Source organism: Loxodonta africana, chromosome X (genome assembly GCF_030014295.1).
Source record: "Loxodonta africana isolate mLoxAfr1 chromosome X, mLoxAfr1.hap2, whole genome shotgun sequence".
Lineage (NCBI taxonomy): Eukaryota > Metazoa > Chordata > Mammalia > Proboscidea > Elephantidae > Loxodonta > Loxodonta africana.
In genome coordinates this window covers 23767605-23793833 of record NC_087369.1, presented here as the reverse complement: position 1 = coordinate 23793833, position 26229 = coordinate 23767605, and the positions used below count along the sequence as shown (strand labels likewise).

The window sequence follows — 26229 nt, the reverse complement described above, 5'->3', positions numbered from 1 at the left end:
CCTTCCATAAAATTTACCTGTCAGAGGGAATTTTGTTCCTTTGAAACAAAGAATGATGATATCTAAAATCAAAATGAAGTTTATTTTGCAAAATTGTCAGTCCTCTATCAGAATACTTCGGTAATGCTGTTCCCTCCAACACTGCGTCCTCTGACTTTTCCAACCTCAAATCTTTAGCTTTTCTCCCAGTCTCTCTCTCTCTTTCTTCTCTTGATATCAGGCTGTTTCTCTGGTTTATTTATGAGATTCTATCAGAAGTGGATTTGCTGTCACATGCCTTATGCTGGGGTCTAGAAAATGACAACTCAGAACACCGGGTTAAATACAATTTCTCTCTCTTACCCATTTTCCACTATCTGCCTGTCCAGCTCTTGAGTTATTAATGGAACTGACATTCCCATACAACTAACTGAGCAGGACCAGCAGCCAGATAACAAGGGAGCAGCTGACAGCAACAGACCCAACCCCAGAGATAGCAGATAAGCATACATGGAGTGGCTATTAGTTTCAAATCTTGGGCCAAAGAGAAGGAGCATTACAAAATATACACATAGCACTCAAACATCCCTAACGGGCTCTTTTCCCAAGAAATTACAAATCAATATATCGAAACTGATTCTTTTTATGATCCAAACTAAATATGTATTTTTAAGTAAATTTCTAACATACTAAATTTGGATTTGGTGCAAAAAAGAACAAAGTCAAGCATTAAAAATTCCCCACCCATTTCACAAATAAAAATAATAAATATTATCTAGAATTTTTAAAAAGCATCATTCTCCTCTTGGCATCTGAAATTCTATTCTGAGGATATCATGGCATTTCCCAACTGCTTTCAAAGTCCTATAACCAACTAGTCCCTCCCTTAACTCAAATATACTTACAGACTAAAATACATGTAAAGGCTAATATACACTTAAAACTAAACACTCTTGTAGTACCATCTTTATTACTGCTTGCTGATTTTGTTAAAATTGTAAAATATTTACTGTTCCAAGTTTCAGCTTTTAATAGCGTTCCATTGCTCTATACAGTTCAAATTAGTTCTAGTCCTCAACATTAGCATTATTTTAAAAAAATGTATGGCATGGCCATACACTAGTTACAAATTTATATTTTTGATGATCAGCAATGAGAATTCAATACTGCAGAAGTTTTCAAAAGCCACAGAGTAAGTATTACATGGATGTCCACTGACATGAGCTAGTGCCCCTTATGAGAGAGCATTCATATCAACCTTTAACTCATATCTCTGCAAATTTGCTTATGACTAAAACTGTCTTTCAAGTTGGTAAGGCACTTCCCCTCCCCATGACAAATACCAAGATATTACTCGTTAGTGGAAAAATCAGTTAAGGCATTGATTTGTAAATTGTTCAAAATAGTATGTGGTTAAATAGAAATCACATATTAAAGAGGCCATCTTGTCCTGCAAGGGCACTGTCAGAAACAACCAGGATCATGTCAAAATTACCTAAAGGAAGAGGCTCATATTGGCCAAGATGGGACATTGGAGCTTCAAAAAGAATAATGATTGTAATTAATTTAAACACATCAAATCCATAAAATTCCCTGAGTTTTTAATGATGCTGGGGAAGAAGAACTGATTTGGCACCTCTGGAGGTGCCAGAGCACCAAGTCATTATGCTGAAAATTAATAAAGAGAAAGAACCAGGCACTTATGCGGCCTTTCCTGCACAAACTATGTCAGGGTAATTGAATGGCTGATGAGGAAGAATTGTTTGTTCTAGCAAAAGTTTAGCTGATAAATGCAGAAAGAACGCTAGAATTTGAAAATCAGTTGTGAGCCCTAATGAAATCGTGCATCTAGGCAATATTATCAGTGACTGCTAAAACAATGAAGCCAGTGATTCTCCAAGCTACACATACGCACCTTTTGGGGAACTTGAAAAAATACTGATGCCTGTGTCCCACCCCCAGAGTCCGATGTCATTGGTCTGGGGTGTGACCTGAGCATCAGGATTTTTTCAAAGCTCCCCCAGGTGACCCTAATGTACAGCCAAAACATGAGGCCTACCCCGTGAGGTGAAAGGTTGATAAAAACAAACCCAGTGCCGTCGAGTCGATTCTGACTCTTAGCGACCCTATAGGACAGAGTAGAACTGCCCCATAGAGTTTCCAAGGGGCGCCTGGTGGATTCGAACTGCTGACCCTTTGGTTAGCAGCTGTAGCACTTAACCACTATGCCACCAGGGTTTTCCATAGGGAAGTTAAAATGGAAGGATCCAGCTGACAACACCTGAACTCACTGATACGACCATATCATTAGAAGTGGGACAACCTGGCATCGCGTGCCCCTTGACGGGATACAAGAAGAAGCACACAGCACCACCTAGGAAGTCTTATTGCCATAAAAAAAGAACCTGAATTGAATCTAATGTCTAGATTTAACTACCAATTTATAGGAAATCTAAGGGACAGAGGAATAGGTTAAAAGACAACACGAGGCTGTATTTGATTAAGAGCTATGGCTACTAACCAAAAGGTCAATAGCTCGAATCCACCAGCTGCTCCTTGGAAACCCTATGGGGCAGTTCTACTGTGTCCGAGAGGGTTGCTATGAGTGGGAACCTACTTGATGGCACACAACAACAACAGGCTATATTCAGCCAAGTCCAAACTGTGGAAAATTCTACCAGACCAATGAACTAATTTCTTCAACAAATAAATTTCATGGAAGGGAGAACTGTCAAAGAAAATTTTATTTATTTATTTTGTTGTTGAGAATATACACAGCAACACATCCTCCAGTTCAACAGTTTCTCCATGTACAATTCAGTGACACTGATGACATTCTTCAAGTTGTGCAGCCATTCTCAGCCCCCTTTTCTGAGTTGTTCCTCCTCCATTAACATAAACACACTGTCCTCTAAGGCTCCTATCTTATCTTTTGAGTTGCTGTGGTCAGTTTGTTCCCAGACAGATAGTTCTTAAAGGAGCACAATGCTCAAGGCAGACCTTTTTTAGTAGTTAAGCTATAACTATTGTTTTGTTTTAAGAAGACTTCAGGGGATATTTTTAGGACTGTTAAAATTTTAAAAGCCTTAAGACATGCACCTATTAACTGCAATGGATGGACCTTGTCTGGATACCAATTTGAACCAACCATTAAAAAAAAAAAAGACAAGCATTTTTTAAATAATTACAGAAAATTGTGCACAGACAGGATACTAATTAAATGTTAATATTGTTGAGTGAGTTAATGGTAGCATTAGTTTTCTTTTTTAAGTCCTAATCTGTGATTCTAACTAAGATCTGCCCAGTGACCAAGGAAGAGTGCCAGGCACATGTTAGGCTCTGGGGATATAAGAGTAACCAGCCAGACATAATTCCCCTTACAGGGGTCACTTCAATTCAGCAATCGATATTTTGGGAGTAGAGTTTTTTAACTATGAATAAACAGCATGATGCTATTTCAAAAAGTACAGAGGAAAAAAAACTGGAACACTCCACTCTGAGAAATGCAAGAAGGGTTTGTTATTCTTTTTCCAAGACTATAAATGGGAGGATGGATTTAAAAAAAATGAGAAGCCAGGGGTGAAAAGTACCATGAAACTGAAATGGGATAGATTTGAAAGTTGTTTGGGAGACAGAATCACCAGGATTTGAGTTATTACAAATTGGCTGGGAAGGAAGATTGAGATTGTACCCCAGGGAATGACATAATCTGTACTTAGGATCTAACACAGGACCTAAGAAAGAGTGAGAACCCAGTGAATGTTTGTTCAGCTTAATCAGGTTCCATTTTTTTTTAATAGAACAATAAGTCGGTAAGTCAAGAAATGTCCTAATTACTTCTCAGCCTTTTAGCTAAAATCAAGGGAAGACATGTCCTAAATACAGTATAACTGGATTCTATCAAGGCCCTGCTGAATATCTCATGATCTTCTTGCAGGCAAAATGGAGAAACTGAATAGGGAGTTTGTCTAAAGTAGAACAACTGGACTAAAAAATTTATTGGTTAGCAAATTGATTAGCACCTAACAAAAGACCTGCCACATAATAGGTTCTCCTTGAATATCTGTTCAGTAGATGAGTCTATAATGAAGCCGCCAAAGGATGAGCAAATAGACTGATTCCATTTCCTTTTTGCAAGCATGCTCATTAATGACCCAGAAGAACAATCATACCAAACGGACAATTTATCAAAACTATAAATGATACAGAGGTAAGAACGGTAGTCGAGACACCGAATGATAGACTTGAGATTTTTAAAGATCTTTTGAGACTCCATTCTAAGGAATTGGTCCTAAATTTGGGGGGAAAGCATTATGCAAAAGATGTTCGTCATGGTAATATTTACAATAAAAAAAAAAAAAACCTGCTGCCATCGAGTAGATTCCAACTCATAGTGACCCTATAGGACAGAGTAGAACTGCCCCATTGAGTTTCCAAGAAGCCCCTGGTAGATTTGAATGTCCAACCTTTTGCTTAGCAGCCATAGCACTTAACCACTATGCCACCAGGGTTTCCATAATATTTATAATAAAAAAAAAAACAGTGCACAAGCTAAATATCCAACCATACAGAAATGCCTAAGTAATCTCATTTACAACCACTCAAAGACTATATAATAATAGTAAAAATGCTTTTCAAAGAATAAATAATAGGGAAAATGCTTATAATATAAACGCTAAGAGAAAAAAAGGAATCAAATTTATATATACAGCAAAAGACCAGACTTAATGGTCTGACTGAGACTAGAAGGACCGCAGAGGTCATGGTCCCCAGACCTTCTGTTAGCCCAAGACAGGAACCATTCCCAAAGCCAACTCTTCAGACAGGGATTGGACTGGACTATGGGATGGAAAATGATACTGGTGAAGAGTGAGCTCCTTGGACCAAGTAGACACAGCTCCTGTCTGGAGAAGAGATGAAAGGGCAGAGGGGGGCAGAAGCTGGCCAAACAGATGTGAAAATAGAGTGGAGGGAAGGAGTATGCTGTCTCTTTAGAGGGAGGGCAGCTAGGAGTACATAGCAAGGTGTATATAAGTTTTTGTATGAGAGACTGACTTGGTTTGTAAACTTTACTTAAAGCACAATAAAAATTTATTTAAAAAATTTATATATACAGCATTATTCAATAATACCTTTATATGTGTAGGGAAAAAAATGCAAAGTCATACACCAAGATGTTAGCTAGCAACAATTTTTTCCTTCTTCCTACTTTTGCACTTTACAGATTTTCTTAAATTAGCATAAATTTTTATAGCAAAAATAATAGACATACAAAAGACTCAGGAATTTTTTTTTTAAGGTTAGAGCAATGACTCAAAACTAACTAAATGGGTTTTAGTAAGAATAAATGTGAACTTCTGGAATGAAGGTTTTTTATTAAGTCCCAAGTTTAAGACTGAAACAACATAGCTTAATTCCTGTGGGATAAAGTAAAAAGACGTAGAAATTAACTGACGGTAAATTCATTACAAGACAACGGTGACATGGCTGAGGGGAAAAGATAGCCATAACTACACTTTCGATTTCTTAATAGACTCTGTATGCAAAACAAAGGCAATAATAATATTCCCTTTGTGCTGTGTGAGTTGGACTATATCTAGAATACGGCCTTTAGATTTGAACTTGAGCTTTAAAAAAAAGATGTTGAAAACTGGAGCACAGTCAGCAGGATGAAGCATCAGAACCGTAGCTTAGAGTGGTAAATCTCACACTTTAGCTACATCAGGATCACCCGGAGGGCTTGTATGAAATCCAGGTTGCTGGGTCCCTTCCCAGAGTTTCTGATTCTATACATCTAGGGTGGGACCAGTAATTTCCACGTCCCAGGTGAAGCCAATGCTGCCGGTCCAAAGACCACACTTTGAGAACCATTGGCGTTGAGGATAAAAGCACAGACTCTGAAATCAGACTGCCTGGGATCACGCTATGTTTACCCTCTCTGCGCTTCAATTTCTTCATCTGTAAAATAAGATGATCATACCTACCTCATACTGACATTATGGCATGGAGGTAGTTAATATTTGAAAAGCATTCAGAACATATAGCCTGGTATATCATGTTTGCTAATTTAATGTGAGGAATACTAGGGATGTTTCATCTGAAATAGAAACACATTTTTAATGTCTTCAAATACTGCAAGGATGTTTATGTGAAAGACTTATTCTGGGTGGTTCCTAAGGACAGAGTGAAGTCAAGGGATGCAAATGAGCAACAAGGAGCCTTTGAATTTCTATCAAGAAAGACTTTTTAGCAGATACAGCAAGGCTGGAATGAATGCCCTCCTTGGATTCTGAGTGTCCCAATACTCGGGGCACACACCTAGGAGAGATGGCGAAAAGATGCTATAAGGAGTAAGACAAAGTAATCACCTCATAAACAGCTATTCACAGTGTCATGGATTGAATCATGCCCCCAAAAATGTGTCAACTTGGCTGGGCCATAACTCTCAGTGGTTTGGCAGTTACATAATGATGTAATCGTCTCCCATGATGTGATCTGATGTGACCAGCCAATCAGTTGTAAGGGAATTAGGGTGCGATGCAGCACCCTTACTCAGGTCACAGCCCTGATCCCATGTAAGGGGAATTTCCCTGGGGTGTGGCCTGTATCACCTTTTATCTTAGATAAAAGGATAGAGAAAAAAAGCAGAGGAGAGGAACCTCGTACCACAACGAAAGAAGAGCCAGGAGCAGAGCACATCCTTTGGAACCAGGGTCCCTGTGCTAAGAAACTCCTAGACCCAGGGGAAGATTGATGACAAGGACCTTCCCCCAGAAGAAAGCCTTCCAGACAGAAAGAGAAAGCCTTCCCCTGGAGCTGGCGCTCTGAATTCAGACTTCTAGCCTCCTAAACTGTGAAAGAATAAATTTCTCTTTGTTAAACCCATCCACTTGTGGTGTTTCTGTTATAGCAGCACTAGATAACTAAGACACACAGCCTTGTTGTAAAGGAATTTTCACCTGTAATTTCCTAGCACTGTGGCTTTCAAAGTGCCGTCCCCAGACCAACAGTATCAGCATCACCTGAGAACTTGTCAGAAATGCAAATTCCTGGGCCCTTCAGACCAACCGAATCAAAAACTCTGGGGGTGGGGCCCAACAATCTGCTTTAACAAGTCTTCCAGGCAATTCTGATCCACATTCAGTGTGAGAACTGATAACCTTTAGAATCCCCCAAAACAACATTTATGTGAGGTTCTGTTGTTGTTGTTAGGGGCCATTGGGTTGGTTCTGAATCATAGTGACCCTGTGTACAATGGAATGAAACACTGCCTAGTCCTGCACCACCCTCACAATCATTGCTATGCTTGAGCCCATCTTTGCTGCCACTGTGTCAATCCATCTCATTAAGGGTCTTCCTCTCTTTCGCTGACCTTCTGCTTATCCAAGCATGATGTTCCTCTCCAGGGACTGGTCCCTCCTGATAACATGGCCAAAGTACATGAGACGAAGTCTCACCATCCTTGCTTCTAAGGAGCATAATGGCTGTACTTCTTCCAAGACAGATTTGTTTGTTCTTCTGGCAGTCCATGGTATATTCAATATTCTTCTGTAACACCATAATTCAAAGGCATCAATTCTTCAGTCTTCTTCATTCGTTGTCCAGCTTCCACATGTACATGAGTTTATCGAAAATACATGGCTTAGGTCAGGCACACTTTAGTCCTCAAAGTGACATCTTTGCTTTTTAACACTTCAAAGAGGTCTTTTGCAGCAGATTTGCCCAGTGCAATACATCGTTTGATTTCTTGACTGCTGCTTCCATGGGCGCTGACTGTGGATCCAAGTAAAATGAAACCCTGGACAACTTCAATATTTTCTCTGATTATCATGATGTTGCTTATTGGTCCAATGTGAGGCTCTAGGACACCAAAACTAGATTAAATTCACTCAAACTAAGTATCAGGTGTAATATGTGCCTTTGATAAATATATGCCTCAAATCCCTACTTACCCCAAATATTTGCTTTTGTGTTTTTAAAATGTGTATCACAAAGATAATGTCAAATTTCAAAACTAGAGACTCCAAAGTTCATTGGGAAAGCAATGTACTCCCATCGCTCTCTCAGCAGGGGCTGCTCACTTTTATAGCACCCGCCTGGGTTGAATGAAGGTGAGATATGGTAAGGAGAGGCAATGTTTTGACCTGGAGCATGACAGTATTTGAGAGGTAAAAGTGTTACCCATTGTCCTAACCAATAGAAAAACATAGTGACCCAGACACACAAATTCAGCCTCCCTTTTCTTCTCCCTCCTCTCACCAATCAATCTAGCCAAAGCCTCCCCGTTCCAGAGAACAGCAGCTTGGAATAAACAGCTGAACATATTTGAAGACACTTTCTCTTGCTCCGGGTACACTTCAAAGTACTCTAAGTATATTAACTCCTTTATCAGGGCCAGATTACCCAATAAGCAAGGTACCCACGAGCTTATTTGTGTGTACTTACTAATCTGTAGTGAACACTTTCACAGGGGTTTTACCACATCTTTGATGGAGTGAAAAACAGGTGAATGTGTTCACTACAGATTAGTTAGTACACACAAGTAAGCCCGTGTGTACCTTGCTTACTGGTTAATCTGCCTCTGCCTTTAAGCCTCATAGCAGATCTCTGAGGTAAGTACTAATCAACCCATTTTACGGATGCAGAAACTGAGCATCAGAGAGATTAAGTAATTTCCAAAGGGTCATACAGCTAATAAGGGGTAGATTTTGGCTTTGAACCTAGGCAGGCTTTCTCCAGAGACCATAACCTTGACCTCTATACTGTACTTCCTGTCGAGGCCAGTGAGGAATAGTGAACAGGAGATAAAAGGATGAAAATCACTATCTTGGGCTGTATGTGTGTGAGACAGAGACTGCAGGAGATGGAGCCAGAGAGCAACAGCAAGCTCAGGATGACGTGTGTGAGCCACAGATCCAGAGGCGGCAGAGAGCGCGCGCATGTGCGCGCGCAAACACCCGCGCACACGCACACACACGCGCGCGCGCACGCACACACACGCATGCACACACGCGCGCGCACGAACACACACACACACAGGCTGTCAGTGTTCCTGGGTGAGCCAGGGTCCCTAGGTGAGTGCTGAAGTGGATTCAGGAACCTGGGTGACTACATTCTCGAGCAGTTATGTAAACATGCTTGAATCTGTTAACAGGGAAGGGCAGGAGACAATTTGACAAAAGCCCTTCCGTTCGCTTCTTACCAAACAATTTAAAATGAATACGTGAGGTGAAGCGGGAGTGAGGGTACAAAAAGGAAAGTGACAGCTGATGGGTGGAGTTGTTGGAATTAGCCAGTAAGGGAGAGCAGAGGGGAGGCCTCACCCACAGGCTGCAAGGACAGGGAGGGAGGGACAGAGTCGGTACTCCATCAGGTGCCCACACGCAGCCTGCTCAAGCTCCTGAGAGGCTTCCTCCCCTAGACTCACAGGACCACTTTGTGCTTCCATCACATTAACAGACACTCTTCCCCATCTGCCCTGCACCCATATCACTTCTGTGCACTCCTAGGAGTATGAAGGCCCCTGAAGAAAAGGGACAGCAGCTGATCATCTCCAAATCCACAGCTTCTGGCCTAGCACCTGGCACGTCCTCAGTGTTCTGGAAATGTCTGTGGAATCAAATTTCCTGAGCTGGTTCTAGGTGCAGCAAATTGGTTCACCCAGATGCAGTGAAAGGCAAGGAAGGCAAGGAAGCATGAAAAGGGTGCATACCACAGGGTCTGTGTCCTAATCTGGGCTCCCCCAGAAGCAGACCCCTGACAAGGATTCCAGTGCACCTAGTTTATTTGGGAGGTGAAATCAACACCAGCAGGTGACTGGGGAAGTGAGAGGGGAAAGGAAGGGTGTCTTATCAAGCCAGTCATCACTGCGAGCGAGCTACTGGCATTTCATCCCACTGGGGAAACACAGGAGGCCATGTGGAACACACTTCAGGGTCGTCCCATTAGAGCGAGGAATGGGCTGGGGCATGTATTCATTCCCCAACTCCCATCTGTCTTTGGGTGAGGGCTGCTAAGGAGCTGGTGTTAATTCCCTGGGACTGTGGGCCCTCTGTGAGTGACAAAGCAGGCAAGAGAGAGCTTTTGGGCAAAATGGAGGTGCTGGCTATGGGAAATCAGCTGTGCAGGGAAATGGTAAGAGCAAGGGCAGTGGTTCTCACACTTGAGCATCATCACAAACACCTGGAGTCTTGTTAACACACAGTACTCAGCAGGCCTGGAGTGGGCTGAAAACGTGCACCTCTAACAAGTCCCCAGGTGATGCTGCTGCTGCTGGTCTGTGGACTGCACCTTGAGAACTCTGGGCTAGGGGATGTGGTGGGGTCAGTACAAGACGGTATACCTGGGGGAAAGGCCCTAGGATTGGGCAGAGCTTAGAGACAACACCAAGGAGGTGGACTACACTTCTGTTCTGCCCACTACAAGAAAGCTCTTCCCACCTCCCTCAAAGCCTGTGCCTGGGAGCCACATGCTTATGCAGTTGAGACCACCCAGCAGATTTCTTGGGAGCCCACTGCACCTGCTATGGCCAAGGTTAAGGGCACTTAAACTCCCAGCATGCTTTGGACGCTGTCTCCCTATCCTGGTATTTTTCTCTGGGTGTGGCCTGGCAAGTTTAGGTCTTCGGCAAAGAGTATAAAAAAAAAAGTTTCGAAAAGGATCCAGGTGTTGGCTCCTTAATCACACCCAGCTGGGAACTAACAAGTTCAGGAAGCTGCTGCTCCGGATAGGACCCAGGCCTGGCCTCCAGCAGAAACCCTGCTCCAGCTGCCAGGGCAGCCAAAGGAAGGTGTGCCATGTGCCTCTCCTGCCAGGCCTCAGAGTCATGGAGTGACCTTGAGATACTCCACGTCTGCTCTGGGAAAGGCAAATGCTGTCAAAGACACCCCCCCCTCCCCGCCAAACAATTCTTCTATTCAACCTTACACTCATTCAACAGCTATTATGACCAGGCAAGTGACAGGCCTCCTGTCCTCTGCTGCTTGTTGACAAGAAGAGTTCATGCTTGCAGGGAACATACAATCCCAAAGAAAAAGTGGTGCTTATTTCACAACACTGAATTTCCAGCTGAAACAGACATCATCAGTTTCCCAACCCAAAACCATTCATGACGTCTTAAGAGAGGAGTGGGAAAAGGCAGAGAGATGGAACAAATTTACCCTTCACAGGAGCAGAGCGTCCTCGTTTATCTTTGACAGTCTTCACCCCTTGTGAATAGCACAACAAAGCCACAGCCAGACACTTCCATCCTGAGCCCAGGGTCACTGTCACAGGAGCCAAGGTGGTAGGCCTCAGACCACCGCAGGGACCTGAACCCCTGTGCATCCAGGAGGCCCATCATGAGGGAATGCTAAGGTTAACACCTCTTAGGAGGCACTGCAATTACCTGCAGTCCAGAGCTTCTCGGTGAGGAAAAGAAACGCTTCTCTCCCTCTCAAATCGGAACATTTTTCCAGCTTTCCCAATGGGTTGCCAAGTGACTCAGCATTGGCCCAGTGTGGGCACTATTATTGATGAGAAATCTTCCGCCTGGGTGATATACTGCATACAACACATGCCCAAAAAACAGTGCCAAGTCATACCAGGAAGAACAGGCAAATTATTCACCTCCACTTCCAATGCTGGCATATCCTGGCTTAATGCAGGGGTAATTCGGTATCAGAAAGACAAAGCCCTAAGATAGTCAGAGATTTCCATCGAAGAGTCAAGGAATTATGGAGCAGAGACTCTTTTCTTGTTGACTATTAAAAGGCAATCAAATCGAGGACAGCAGAGAAAAAGGGCAAGAAAAAAATTTTTTTTCAAAAACAACCCCAGAAGCAGAAACCTGCATGGAAGCCTTCAGCTTGCTGAATGTTGTCTTTGTGAGTACTATGAGCTCCACCCAGAGGTCATTTCAAGAACTGCATGTTAATTTAATTTTGAAAAAGAAAATACAGGTTCTGGGGTCCAGGGCAGCACCCACCTCAGAGAACTGCTAGAGGTTCTTGGACAACATCCCTCTTTCTTGCCTTTCATTAAAAGTAAATGCTGTGAACTCAGAACTACAGGAAACACTTGGGGGGACCTGTTGAGATCCAGTAGGACAATTGCCTTTGATATTTGCACCTGTCAAGGAACTAGCAGCGTCCCTGGCAGGTTGGACTCGGCTCAAAGAAAGCAGCGTTCAAAGAGTACTTTTAGAAGAAAAAGTGCCAGCTCTCATCAAAATAAAATATAAGACCGGAGAGCAGCTCAGGGGGCAAACAGGAACACATCTAATACAAGGACTAAGAATAGTCTTCCTTCGAGGAGAACTCATGGGCTACTTGCCTAGAAGGCCCACTCTAAGGGCACCTAATTCCTTATGCAACTCAGCAGATCTCCCTGAGGCGATCACAGCCCATACTTACCAAAGAACAGTCCACAGTTCTCAGAACATTCCCCTGGCATCCATCCATCTGTTCATAACACACACACCCCTCACCACTCCTCCACACTGGTGGCCCTGCACTCATTCATACTCATCTTCCCTCATCCCACAAGGAGTCAGACTAGGGTAAAGAGCCACTAACACACTAAGAGAAGCCCTGGTGGAGCAGTGGTTAAGCACTTGGATGCTAACTGAAAGGTCAGTAGTTCGAACCCACCAGCTTCTCTGCAGGAGAAAGATGTGGCAGTCAGCTTCTGTAAAGATTACAGCCTAGGAAACCCCATGGGGCAGTTCCACTCAGTCCTATAGGGTCTCTATGAATCAGAATTGACTCCACAGCAATGGGTTGTTGGTTCGTTTGTTTGTTTTTAACACACTGAGCTTTCAACTGCCCCAGTCCAAGACACATTGTGTTCTAGATATCGCTTGGCAAATAAAGGAAGCCTGCAAAAAAAAACATGTTGGTGCCGAAAGTTTCATTACCACCTGGAGAGCTTCCCATCACAGCCCGCATGCTCCTGCCCTCATCAGCTTGTGTCTCACGTGACTTAAGACGCATTTGACAGATTTTCGAGGGGAAAAAAACAGTCAAACTTACCCTTTGTCTTCCTCCAATTTCTCCCCCACCCCTACCCAAGTTCTTTCTTCACTATAAACACTCAACAGGCTTTTCATGTCTATTGACATAAATATGTATGGTAATGTTTATCCTTCAGTGGGGGGAAGTAAAGCTCTAGAAAATATCCTTGCTAATTCTCCATACGTTCCCATTTCAACATGGCCAAGCCTTCCTACAACGTCACCCTCTTTGTTTCTTGACCATATTGTTGTTGTTGTTGTTAGGTGCCGTTGAGTTGGTTCCGACTCATAGTGACCCTGTGCACAACAGAACGAAACACTGCCCGCTCCTGCGCCATCCTTACAATCTTTGCTATGCTTGAGCCCATTGTTGCAGCCACTGTGTCAATCCACCTCGTTGAGGGTCTTTCCCCTTTTCTGCTGACCCTGTACTCTGCCAAGCATGATGTCCTTCTCCAGGGACTGATCCCTCCTGACAACATGTCCAAAGTATGTAAGACACAGTCTCGCCATCCTTGCCTCTAAGGAGCATTCTGGTTGTACTTCTTCCAAGGCAGATTTGTTCATTCTTTTGGCAGTCCGTGGAATATTCAATATTCTTGACCATAAGGCACAAATATTTGTGCTCAGGCAAAACAGAAAGTACAACTCTAAGCAGTGTTCCCGGGGCTTGCCTAGTGAAACGAATCACCAGAAAGACTGTCGAAAATCACAAATGTTCAGGCTGCACCTTTGAGCTACTAAATCAGATTGTGCTGGGGAGGGCTGCAGAAGCTCTGTAATGTCCAGGCACCCCAGGTGTTGGCTATCATCAGGAAAGTTTAGAAAACGCCACTCTCCAGAAAAGATGCTCCTAATTTCAGAATTTCCCTGCAGAGTGGCAACCGCTAAGTGTGTAGCAGGTGTTCCCTACCCACTTGAGCTCTGGCTCCATCAGAATACCTGGAATTCAAGATGGGTCCCATTCTTTATTTTTAAACATCATGGCTGCTAATGCTTTTCTCGTTTATTCCCTTATCTTGTTGCATAGAACCAGAAAATTTGACAAGGCCAAGAAGTGTCCATTTCTATTAGGAAATATTTTTGTATTCCTACACAATGGTCTACCATTGTTCAGCAGTTTATAAGCATGCTATTTGGGTCATTTGTGCAAAATGATGGGTTAGAAAGTAGATCTGCTTGGTTACAGGGAAGGATTTGCCTGAGGACACTTGCACACATCACGCGCAGAACAGAAGGACACACAGCCAATACAGGTTTTTCTTCTTCTTTACGTCTTGAGGGCTCTTCTGCCAGCTGCTCCCCAAAACTCCCCACTGCTCTGCATTCTGCCATATCTAATGATGGTTTATGGCAAAATTCACTGGGCAGCAAGCCATGTGACTCTTAAAGACAGCAATTAGGAGAGAAGGAAAGGCTAAATTACAAGGTGTTTGAAAATGCAACTAGAAAAAAGGAAAAGTCAGATCTTATTTTTTCTTACCACCTGGAGATGAAATCTATGGATTCATCCAAAAACAGACACCTAACTCTGGAGTCATTAAGAGTCAGCAGCTCAGTCAATATATCTGCTACATGGTCAACGGCAAGCATGAAAATCCATTAAACCAAAAGTTGTATTTTTTTCATTGAAAGGAATTCTTACCTTTTCTTTGGCTTTCCTTTTGGTCTCTGCATCCATCCACTCATTTTCTTTCTCCAGCATGTCAATAAAGGCCCAGCGAACACCCTCAATCAATTCCTCCATCTACAAGAAGATACCCAAAGAGGCAGGGTCAAAGTCAAGAAGCTTCAGACCAAGTTTTCTGGGCCAAAATTGCCTTGCGCAAAAAATAGTTCAATGCTAATCACAGTGGGAAAGAGGTTCCTTTCAGCCTGACTCCATACTCTAGTGGGATGTCTTCTTACAGAAAAAATGTCCCTTTTTCCCTACCATTAGAAGATGACTAACCATTTCTTTCCATGAGAATAGTAATTTGATGGACCAGTTGTAGAAGGATTATATGGGGGAAGAAAATTCCTCATAGGTTATGACTAACTAATAACTTATCTGTCTGAAGCTACTTAGTCCACCCTTATTGAGGAGGCAACTAGTTTTAATAGTTTAATAGGGGCTTGAGAGAGACAAGCAAAAGCATAGGAATTGCAGGAGACAGCAAATGAACAGCTGAGTTACTATAAACAGAGAAAGAGGCAGGGAGAGCCAGCACTCCAAGGGAAACTTCTCCGACATAAATCAGACTTATATCAGGACCCCAGTTCTTTCCCAAATTTAATGCCAGAGGTTAAACCAGATGCTTGGCCATTCTCTATCATCTTCCCACTCTCCTATTCTCTCCCTCGCAGCTCAGGGAAGATTTAGTTATTTCAAATTAAAATGGCTAGTCTAAAAGGGGCTGCTACAGAAAGGATGTCTCCTGAAAGACTTGATCCAAAGTCTGTAAGCAGTGAGATTGGCTGCCCTGGCTTTGCCTCCAGTGTCTGTGGAACAGTAGTGAGGACTGGCGGAAGTGAGATGCTAACACTTCGCCTCAGAGGCCCCCAAGGAGCAGACTGAGGAGGCCCTGCCTGTTGATGGATGCCAGCCCTTCAAAACTCTACTTTCCTGCAGAGATGCTTCGGTTTTCTTTTTTTTAAAAAAAATTTTTTTATTGTGGTAAAATTTATATAACATTGGCCATTTTAACTATTTTCAAGAGTACCATTCAGTGACATCAATTACATTCACCATGTTGGGCAACCATCACCATTAATGTTTCGGTTTCTTAACGGGATGCCCAAGAAAGAATAAGTACCAGTTATTTTGCATGAGAATTAAAATTTTTGTTTGGGATTGTGATGCTGTAGATTAATTATTATCATTAGTTCTAGAAGGAAGGAAGTTGCAATGTTTCCTTGGTTCTGTAATGAATTGTCGGCATGAAGCTCAAAACAATTTTTTTCTGTTTAATAAGTTTTCAGCTATGTTTTCAGTTCAATAACAGTTGTAAGGGAACCAGAGCTGTAAATCAGTGGGCTGGGTTCCATCGTATGTAAATAAGAACAAACAGCAGATGGAAGGGGGTGGGGGGAGCTTCACAGCTATTTCTTCTCAACAAGTAAAAACATTAAAAGTAGAGAAACCTCAACTTGGGATTGGGGCATGATAAAAACATGAGACGATGGAATACAACAGGTCCTTTAAGTCATTTAAGTCAGCAGTTCTCAACACTGGGATCTTTAGGGGATCTTTGGGGGAGCTTGGAAAACCCTGAGGCCTGGGCATTAGGATGCTGATGTCATTGGTCTGAGGTGCAACCTGAGCATGGGGAGTTTTAAAACCTCCCCCAAGTGATTATAATGTGCATCCAGGGTCGAGAACTACTGGTCCAAGGGAAGCCACTTATTCTGCAGAGAGGGAAATTAAGAGCCAGGAGAGTCAACGATCAGCTCATACAGTAGCGAGGTTCAGAGCCAGGATCTGACCACAGAACTGAAATGACATGCTTGTGAGCTCAGAGCTACTAGGAGCCACAGAAGTGTCCCTCATAAACCAGAGGAAACTGCCAGGGAAGTGAAAGGGAACCAACAGAGAAATGCAGAAGTCTCCATTAAAAGAGAAAACCCACAGAAGAAGGGTGTTCAAATGACAAGGAAATCTCTAAGGACTAGATCTTTTGCCTGTGCAGTCCCCAGCACCCCTAAGTGTTTATGACCTCATCATGTGGCAACACACACCTGCCAGCCTATGACCTTCTGTGTAAAAAAAAGAGAAATACTACTTTCCCAAACTAAGGAGAGGCAAGGGGGTATAGGAAGGAGTGGCTGGATTGATGCGAAAGAGCTTTAGTGACCAAATCAATGGAACCGGGTGATTAGTTCCATGTGGGGAGGTGAAGAAAGAGAGAGTCAGATTGATCCCCAGGTTTTTGGTGCAGGCAACTAGGGGAATGCTGCCACCATTCTCTATGAATGGGAACACTGGAAGAACAGGTGGGCCCAGGGATCAGAAGCCAGATGGCAGTGGGATGAGATGCAAGTGGAGACAGCAAGTCTGGACAACACAGTCAAAGAGTCTGTCCAGGAAAGGGAGAAAACAAAGACAGAAGTAGATGTAGGATTAAGGGAGGGGCCTGAGGGGTTTGGGTCTGGGGTTTTGTGCAATGTTTGTTACTGTTGTTATTATTGAACATGTGAGAGATTTGACTGTGTTTAAATACCAATGGAAAAAAATCCAGTAAAAAGAAGTAACAAAAAATAGGAGGGAAAAGATATGAATGGTCCCTGGGAAGGCAAAGGGGAATGAGATGCAGCGAATATAAGAAGGAGTCATCTTAGACAGGCAACAGGACTGTGAGGGGAGAAGAGGATAAAATGGTGGACTGGAATGCAGAAGAATCTACAGATTAGATGGTGGAAGGCTCAGGGAGTCCTAGTTTAGTGGCATGTTTTTCTCCATGAAATAGGAGCAAGACCTTCTGTTAACAGGGAGGTTTCTCTAAAGAATTCTTTCTTCACACACAGTGTGCATCCTGGCAGCAGGAATGTACTTCGAGGAAGAGAGGTATTTACAGATAAGGATAAAGAGGGCAATAAAAGGTTGCCTCTCAATACCCTGGGCAAGATATACCATTAATAGAAAGCACACAAAGAATAAGTAAAAAGCCAAACTTGTCGAAGGAAAATATTTATTTGGGATAAGGTATTACTCGATGGCAGTGGGTTTTTTAATATGAAAATTAATCTGCTTTTCACTAAAGATACAAGGAAAAGATTAGTCCATAAGGACTAATGGACCACTACTACCACGGCCTCCACCAAACTGAGTTCCAGTACAACTAGATGGTGCCCAGCTACCACCACTGACTGCTCTGACAGGGATCACAATAGAGGGTCCCAGACAGAGCTGGAGAAAAATGGAGAATAAAATTCTAACTCACAAAAAATAACCAGGCTTACTGGCCTGACAGAGACTAGAGAAACCCTGAGAGTATGGCCCCTAGACACTCTTTCAGCCCAGTAATGAAGTCACTCCTGAGGTTCACCCTTCAGCCAAAGATTAGACAAGCCCATAAAGCAAAATGAGACTAAAGGGGCACACCAGCCCTGGGGCAAGGACTAGAAGGCAGGAGGGGACAGAAAAGCTGGTAATAGGGAGCCCAAGGTGGAGAAGGGAGTGTGTTGACATGTCATGGGGTTGTTAACTAATGTCATAAAATAATATGTGTACTAACTATTTAATGAGAAACCAGTTTGTTCTGTAAACCTTCATCTAAAGTACAAAAAAAAAAAAACTAACCTGCTTTTCATTATGCTTTAAAAGAAAAAACTAGATAAGTAAAACGAAACAAACACTCTCCAAGTCAAATAGATCACCGGCAAATATCTATTTTGGAATTCTTGGACTTTGGCACAAACAGTTTGTGCTCAACTACTAACCTAAAGGTTGGTGGTTTGAACCCACCCAGCAGCACCACAGAAGAACTGGCAATCTGTTTCCGTAAAGATTACAACCAAGAAAACCCTATGGAGCAATTCTACTTTGCAACACATAGGGTCACCATGAGTTGGAATGGACTCAACAGCAATGGGTTTGGTTTATTTTTTAGCATGGTGACCCTTAAGGTTACTTTGCTCCTATTTTCTTTGGGGCATTTTTATGATGAACTTATTGTTAAAATGGGGCTGAGTCCTTCCAGATACTTCTCTCTAAGAAACTTAGTTTCATAAGACCCTTACTGGCCATTCCTGAGTGTTATCATAGTTATCAAACTCATTAAACTTTTAAGCATATTTTGCATAGGTTTTCAGAGCTCTTAACCTGCTAATTGACATTCCAAATAGAAATAAAAAAGAGGCAAAGAGATTTCAGCCCACTGCCAGATGAAGAATGACAAACCATTTACTCATATGCAGCTTCTTTCTTCCTCTACTCCCCCTCCCCTGCCCTCACTGCCTCTAAATCCATACTTTGATAGCTCAGTCTTCTGATATATGTCAAAACTTCGGTAAATAACTGCACTTTTTGCTTTCCCATGAGGCTCAGTTGGTCTTTGCCCTTGCCCTTTCAGGCGCCAACACTCCCGCCCCATCCCCCATCAGGGGTTCTCAATTTCCTTTTTTTTTTTTGGACAGACTTTCAAGATTTATTGTATAACATTTTCTGTGAAATGGTGCTGAACTACGCCAGCAAACTTCAAGAACAAGGGAAATCTTTGAAGGTGATTAATGTCATTGGTGGGCATGTCAATGCAAATAAGAGAAATAATGATTTTAGCATGCTGGAACTAGGAAGATAAATCACTGAACACTTCTGATTTTTATCTTCAGACTACTCTACAGCATCACATAATAACTTTGCCTTCAGTCAAGTCATGTTCCCTGAGGCAGCAAAAGCCTGTAATAATTTTAAAATGAGAAAAAAAGAGAGAGAGAAAGAGAAATAGTATTTCTTCACCAAACCTCGACCTAACATCCCAACCAGCCAACATATAACATTGATAGAAATCACTTAAAGTCGAAGTCATAAGGTGAAGTTCTCCATAGAAAATATTTCTTTAAAGTCAAAGAGCAAAATATAAAATAAAAATTAACTCAAGTGTTATTATGGTAAAAATCTGCCATATTCAATGTAAGTGTTCTCTAGGCATAGCAACATTTCATTAAGCATCTACTTCCCATTTACGGAGTCGCCCTGTGAAAATACGGTTCTTTTGGTTGGTCTATGGGCAATTGTTAGTTCTTTTCCTTAACCAGTGTGATCTAAAATTGGGTTCCCCTCTTCATTCTTTGTACCCCAGGACTTTGCCCCAAGTGTTCTATATCAGATACCAGTGAGTACACACAAGTATACACATGGACATGTTACCCTTCCATTGTAGGCTTTTTTTCTTTAAAGGAGATTCTCCTATCTTAGGAAATTATAAACTCTCTCACCCTCTCCTCTTTTGAACTCTCTTTAACCCTTTCTCCCATCACATGGACATAGAAATTTTGTGTTTTCTACAAATTGGTCAAGATGACCCTCCTAATGCATTTGAAAGGATTTTTTTTTATGCCAATGACACTTTGAGAAGAAAGGTGAGTTCACCTCCCTGATCATTTTAGTTTCCTTCAAAGCTTTGTCTCTGGCAATAAAGAAATCCTACAAGGCCAACTGAAATCCTACCGCACTCATGAATCCCAGATACCTCCAACCCTCTCCCTGAATTCCTGTTAGGCTTATAATCAGAACAACACAGGTGTGCGTTTCATTGCCTTTCCGTGTATATTTACTTGGTCTCCCCAACAAGATCTGTAAACTTTGAGAACAGGAACCATGATTTAGATTAAATGAGATCATAGATGATATACAAGCAAACCAAAAATTGTTCTGCAAATTTATGGGACAGTTTTATGATTTCGTATCTTATGTCGACCTGGCCTAATACTGACATATAGCAGATGCTCACTGAACACAAGTTGGTTGATTTATGCTTTTCAGACGGCTTCAGTGGGTACTTAGCAAAGAACTGAAATTGAATTAAACATCTCTTATTTAAGCTAAATGTATAACAATTATTCCAGCAGTAGAAAGAGAAAATATTGCCAAACTAATACTGATAATTTGAGATTATTTAAATATGAAAGGGAAATTTAATAGTCTGGGTTGGAAAAAGAAAAGGGGCATGGGACCCTTTTTATACCCAGTCATTTTTGAAAAGAGACACCTATCCCAATTTAGTAATTCAAAGCCTGAATCCATCTAGGGAAGCCATCAGTGGGTTGCAAATTTATAATTGGGGGAAAGGATCACATCAAATGTCTCTGGACTGACTGCAGCCTGCATCCAAATACAAACTTAAGTGGAAATCTAATGACTCAGTAAGTTGGCCCAGTCCATTCTGAGACGGGTGATGCCACCGTGGTACCAGGACAGAGGACTAAGGATGGACTGAGATATACATATAACAAAATATCTGGTAGAAATAATTATAGGCTGATGGCATTCTGAAAACGAGAAGAAAGGAAAAAAGTCTTCAAGGTTGTGGGCATCAGTCTTAAACTAACATCATTTTAATAAAGATTCTTATTTAAAAAGCACGTTAGTAGGCTTTCCTCTTTGATATATTTAGGAGTTATAAGTAATAACTTAATAGAGTATGACATAAAAAAAGTATCCAGGCTTCCCATTGTAGGGTTTACTTGCTGTGGGGAGTTCACCACTTAATGCTAGTGCCCTGGCCACACTCTAGAACCTGCCCTATCATTTAATGCTAAGTGTGGCTCATAGGAGAGTCTCATGAAACTACAGGGCTGTAACCACTTGACTGAGTTGTAACCACTTGATTAGTGAATGTGAAGAATGGAATCATTGTCAATAATTTATGTGGTTAACCCTGAAGGAAGAGGCTTCAATCTCGGGGGGTTCCAAAAAACTTTTCTTCTGGCAATCGTCACTTTACTAGAAATATAGATATTAAATAAATCAGTGCACTAATAAATATTAAATATTCATTCAGTAGACTGTGACTATTTCTAAAAATGAGTTTGAATTGGCTCCAGATAAAAATATAACGGCATTAAAATAAGAAGTAAAGAAGAGACCCATATTGAAGTGGGAAAGGTGATTAAGCCAGGAAAACTAAAGATAGTTAGAAAATGCTGAGATTTCTGGCAGTCAAGTCAAAAAGAGAAATCAGGGAGCTAATTTAAAAAATCACGCCAGTTTGTTAGGATTATCAAATCTGCATAGCTATTCAACATGTTGGCAAAAGAAAATGAAGTTATCTGGATCCCAGTCTCCTCAAAATATGTTAGCCTAATTGTGTAGGAATTTAGCATGTCCTTTTAAATTTTTTTTTTTTTTTTTACCAAAAACCATATCTATAAGACCAGGGTGGGAGAAATAAGGAATAAAATGATATTTTACTAGATAGGAACATATAGATGGTGTTCTATTTTTATAACCCACTGTCTTTTCTTGTTTCCTACCTCCCCACCTCTAAGAGGGAATGGATCAGAGACCAGAACAAGATTTCTAAGTCAACCAGCCTCACCATGTTTCAGCCTTTGGCTGTGGTGAACTCCTCACAGCAAGTAAACATGCCTATTCACTTCCAAAATTCAGATCTATTGGAAGAGCATAAGTGCTTTCTTTTGCTGAACAAATTTCCAATACAGGGCCTTCACATTGCCTATACATTTCACAGGTCTGATCCAACCAGCTTGACAAGACTGTGGCCAATAATATGTGGCAAGAGCATCCAATGCTACCCAGAGATGTAGAAAACAAACAAGAAATATGGACCAAATGTGTCATCATCATGGCATTGTGCTCAAGGACAAGGGCAAGAGTAGTGTCCACACTTACTTTTAAAAGAATTCCTAAAGAGCTATCTAAATTACTTGTTTTGCTGGATGTCATTTTACCAAAGGTTGCCTAAAATGAGCTGTCAGGATTGGGGTCTGATGACATTTGTTGTAACAAGATTTAGCCCATAGAGAGTTGTGAAACCTGGACCTGTTGTAGAAATTATATTTGGCTCCTTGAGTGGTTTCATGAGACTCTCCTATGAGCCAGACTTAGCATTAAATGATAGGGCAGGTTCTGGAACGTGGCCAGGGCACTAGCATTAAAAGAATCTTTATCCCAACTGAGAGCTACTACATTAGGTATGTGTGGGTGACTGTTGTTGTGTGCCATCAAGTTGATTCCAACTCATCGCGACCCTATAGAACAGAGAAGAACGGCCCCATAGGGCTTCCTAGGCTGTAATCTTTAAGGGAGCAAATTGCCAGGTCTTTTCTCCCACGGAGCCACTGGTGTGTTCAAACTCCTAAGCAGCTGAGCGTTTAACCATTTGTGCCACCAGGGCTCATATGGGGGACTAGCTAGCAACAGCAAAGCCCCCCAAGCATGTCCCTCATTCTCACTCTTTCTAAGATGAATTAGAAAGAGGCAATCCCAGTGCAGGAGAGTTGCCACAGTCCATGCTAGGACTTTGACGGGATGATCTATCTTTATTATTAACATTAGGCATGGCACAACTAATGACAATAACTAAGATTCACTGGGCATTTACTATGAGCCAGGCGGTGTACAAAGCCCTCTACATGGAGTATTTCAGAATTGACTCAATGGCAATGGGTTTAGTTTTGTTTTTTTTTTTTAATAAACTAATGAAGTAGGTACTATTTTCACCCCTTTTGTGATACACTGCAATGCTGGTTCCCATTCTTCCCCCTCCCTATAGCCCTGCCTCTCACTCAAAATGCAGGCTCTATTTCCCCACCCTGTAAATCTAGACTGGCCTTGGGATTTGATTTGACCAACAGACTGAAGCCATGACATTATGCCAGTTCTGAGCCTGGGCCTCAGGAGGCCTGACATTTTTCCACTTGCTCTCTTATACCTCTGCCATCACTAGGAGAACATGTCCAGGCTAGCCAGCTGAAGGAGAGAGACATGTGGAGCAGAGCCGAGTCATCCCCCTCACTTCTGCCAAACCCAGCCTAGATGGGCCGACCCTTGCACAAGCCTAGCCAAAATAAGCAGAGCTGCCTAGGTGACCAACAACTAACTCCAGATGCAACAGCAATAATTGCTTATTATTTAATACCAGTGAGGGTTTGTGATTGTTATGCAGCATTACTGCAGCAATAGACAACTCTTGCACCATGTATAGATGGGAAAACAGAGGCTCAAGGAGGTTAACTAACTTGCCCAGATGGGTAAGAGCAGAGCTGGGCTATGAGATACTAACGCAACTTTGCAGAAAACTGGATATAATTTCTATATAAGGTCAATATTTTATAATTATATTAAAAAGCCCTTTAAACCCCTTCAGAGAGGTCTTCGGCAAAGACCAAGAGAAAATGATCTTAATAATAATAACTGATACCATTTACCAGAAAAACAGAAACAGGTACATCTGATAGCTAGAGAGAGGGGCCTTTCTTTACATGACTTGTGTCAAAGGGACCTTTATCATTATCGGTACAACGGTCTTACTGAGAGTAACCCTTGTGAGTAGCAGTATCTGAAAGGAACACAGAAGCCTTCAGTATAAGGGCATTGCTATAATGCATGTGACTGACTTTCATATGACTTCTGCCACCAACGTTATAGCTACATCTCATTTTCTCAACCACCGAGAGAAACAGTGGACAGGGGAATTGGAGAACTTAAAGAATATTAATGGCAGTACATCAATTCAATTATCTTAGCTCACTAATGAGGTGAACTCCTAGTGTTTGGAGGTTGCACGTTCAAACTCCAGCACTGCAAATGGATCCATGTGGGTATTTAAGTCCTCAGCACCAGCTGCGGCAGGATGGGGTGGAAGGAGAAACCTGTTCTTAGGATAAGAATTACTACTGGAATTGCTCATGCAGACCCGCTCAGAAAAATGAAAGAGACTCTAGGTCATTCACAGCTTTACTTGGGACACGAACAATGTCCATCATAAAGGGAAAAAAGAATAAGCTACTAGAGTGCAGGAGAAATTAGCGAATTGTTTTACATAGTAAGGCTTTAATTCTTCACTTAATAAAATCTAAATCTGGAGTTTAATAAAAGATGTGTTCCTCCTCAACTAGATTAACCTTTGGTATATAGAATGTATTAATATATAATAAGAGGCCAGTGACTTTAGCCTTGATCTCATGGTTCGTTCTATAACAAAAACTCAAGAAAATTTGAGGGAACAGCAGAAAGTGCCTATTGGCAGAGTTCAGCTATATGAATAAAAATAAGTAGTTTGGGGACACAGTGTCTATAATGAAATAAATAAGATATGATTTAATATAGAAGAACTTAGCTCAGCCAAAATGTTCAAATGGGCACTCCAATTTATCTGAATTTTCTAGAAACTGTAGCTAAAGCAGAAAAACTTTTGCATCAACACACAATAGAAAATTGTTCTTTGATGCATATGTTTGCATCTCTGCCTTACTAAAGAACAATAAATAATTCTTTTTTAAAAAATGCTTTTGGTGAAAAAACTTACAGAGCCTTGGGGTCACCATTCCAAACATTAGGGATTACTCTTTAGAAAGATGTATATAGAAAATACTGGAAATTGAGCTCAGTGTGCACACTGAGCCAAAGATATACCCGGAAAGTTACTCTTGGATTAAATCTCTGATAATCAGCTTGTTTCTTGTTTCTCTCTTCCTTCTAAAAATTATATGAACACAAAATACATTTTCAATTTGTTGGATTCGAATTAAGTTCTCACTGTGTTTGTCTCTAAAATGTTGAAAAACTAGAAGTAAAACCTGTTCCCTAACAGTAGCTGCTAAGAAAAAAGGAAATATGTACCTTTTATTTTTATTATAATAATTTTAGAATTAGAATATTTACCAAGATATTATAATACTCTTAATGTTAGAATAATATTAGAATAAATAACTTCCTGATAAGGGTGAATTAACTACAAGATGAGCCACTAAGAAGTCTCTGGTCTCCTCCTTCCAGTCATAAAATTGGTGACGATTCAAGTGTTTTTCAGAGAGAGGTCAGGGAGTGAACCATTGGCTTAGAGCTAGATTATTTGAGATTGAACCCTACCTAAACCATTTTCAAGCTGTATGACCTTCAGGAAATTACTTAAACTCTCTGGGCCTCAGTTTTCTCATCTGGAAATTTAGACAGTAACAGCAGTTACAGGGCTATTGTGAGGATTGGATGAGTTAACACATTGAAAGCACCTAGAATAGTGCCAGGCACCTAGTTAGACCTTAGTAAAAATTAGCTACTATTATTATCATCACCAAGCTTTAAAAAAATTTTATCCTGACAATCACAATCACATTAGGTCCATGGTGACAATCCAATTCCTAGCTATCATCAAGATCTTCACTTGCCCTCCACGGATGTGGATATCTACTTGGGGTATTTACTCATACATTACAGATGTAAACTATCATAAATTATAAAAAGGAAATGGAAAAGAAAAATAGCAAACTATAACTTTAGACAACCCACACACCTAATCCTCTTTCCTGTCATTTAAATCACAAGCATTTGGATTAGGGCTTGTAAAAATGGGAGGAGATCACCATCTGTCTTTATAGTGACAATACATCATGGATTCTCTGGGGGAATCCCACTTTCATACCCTTTATGTAACTTTCCACAAAAGTTTAGCTCATATGATGTACTTTTAAATTATGCATGACCTTCCTCTAAGTGAGATTTAAAAAATTAAGTCCTCTGACAGGCAAGGTTCTGATTTTTGGTTCAGAAGATTGGATAGAGAGACAGACAGTTAATGTAAAGTTACAAAATGGTATCC

General features: G+C 41.4%; 1 protein-coding gene across 4 annotated transcripts in view; it reads right to left on the bottom strand.

Moving 5' to 3' along the window:
* The window catches only part of PHEX (phosphate regulating endopeptidase X-linked), a 244095-nt gene that overhangs the window by 99501 nt on the left and 118365 nt on the right, over positions 1 to 26229 (bottom strand). For all 4 annotated transcript variants that reach the window (XM_064278085.1, XM_064278084.1, XM_064278087.1 and 1 more), the window contains one exon: positions 14616 to 14717. In XM_064278085.1, the coding sequence (XP_064134155.1) occupies positions 14616 to 14717 (102 nt within the window). The remainder of the gene's footprint in view (positions 1 to 14615; positions 14718 to 26229) is intronic.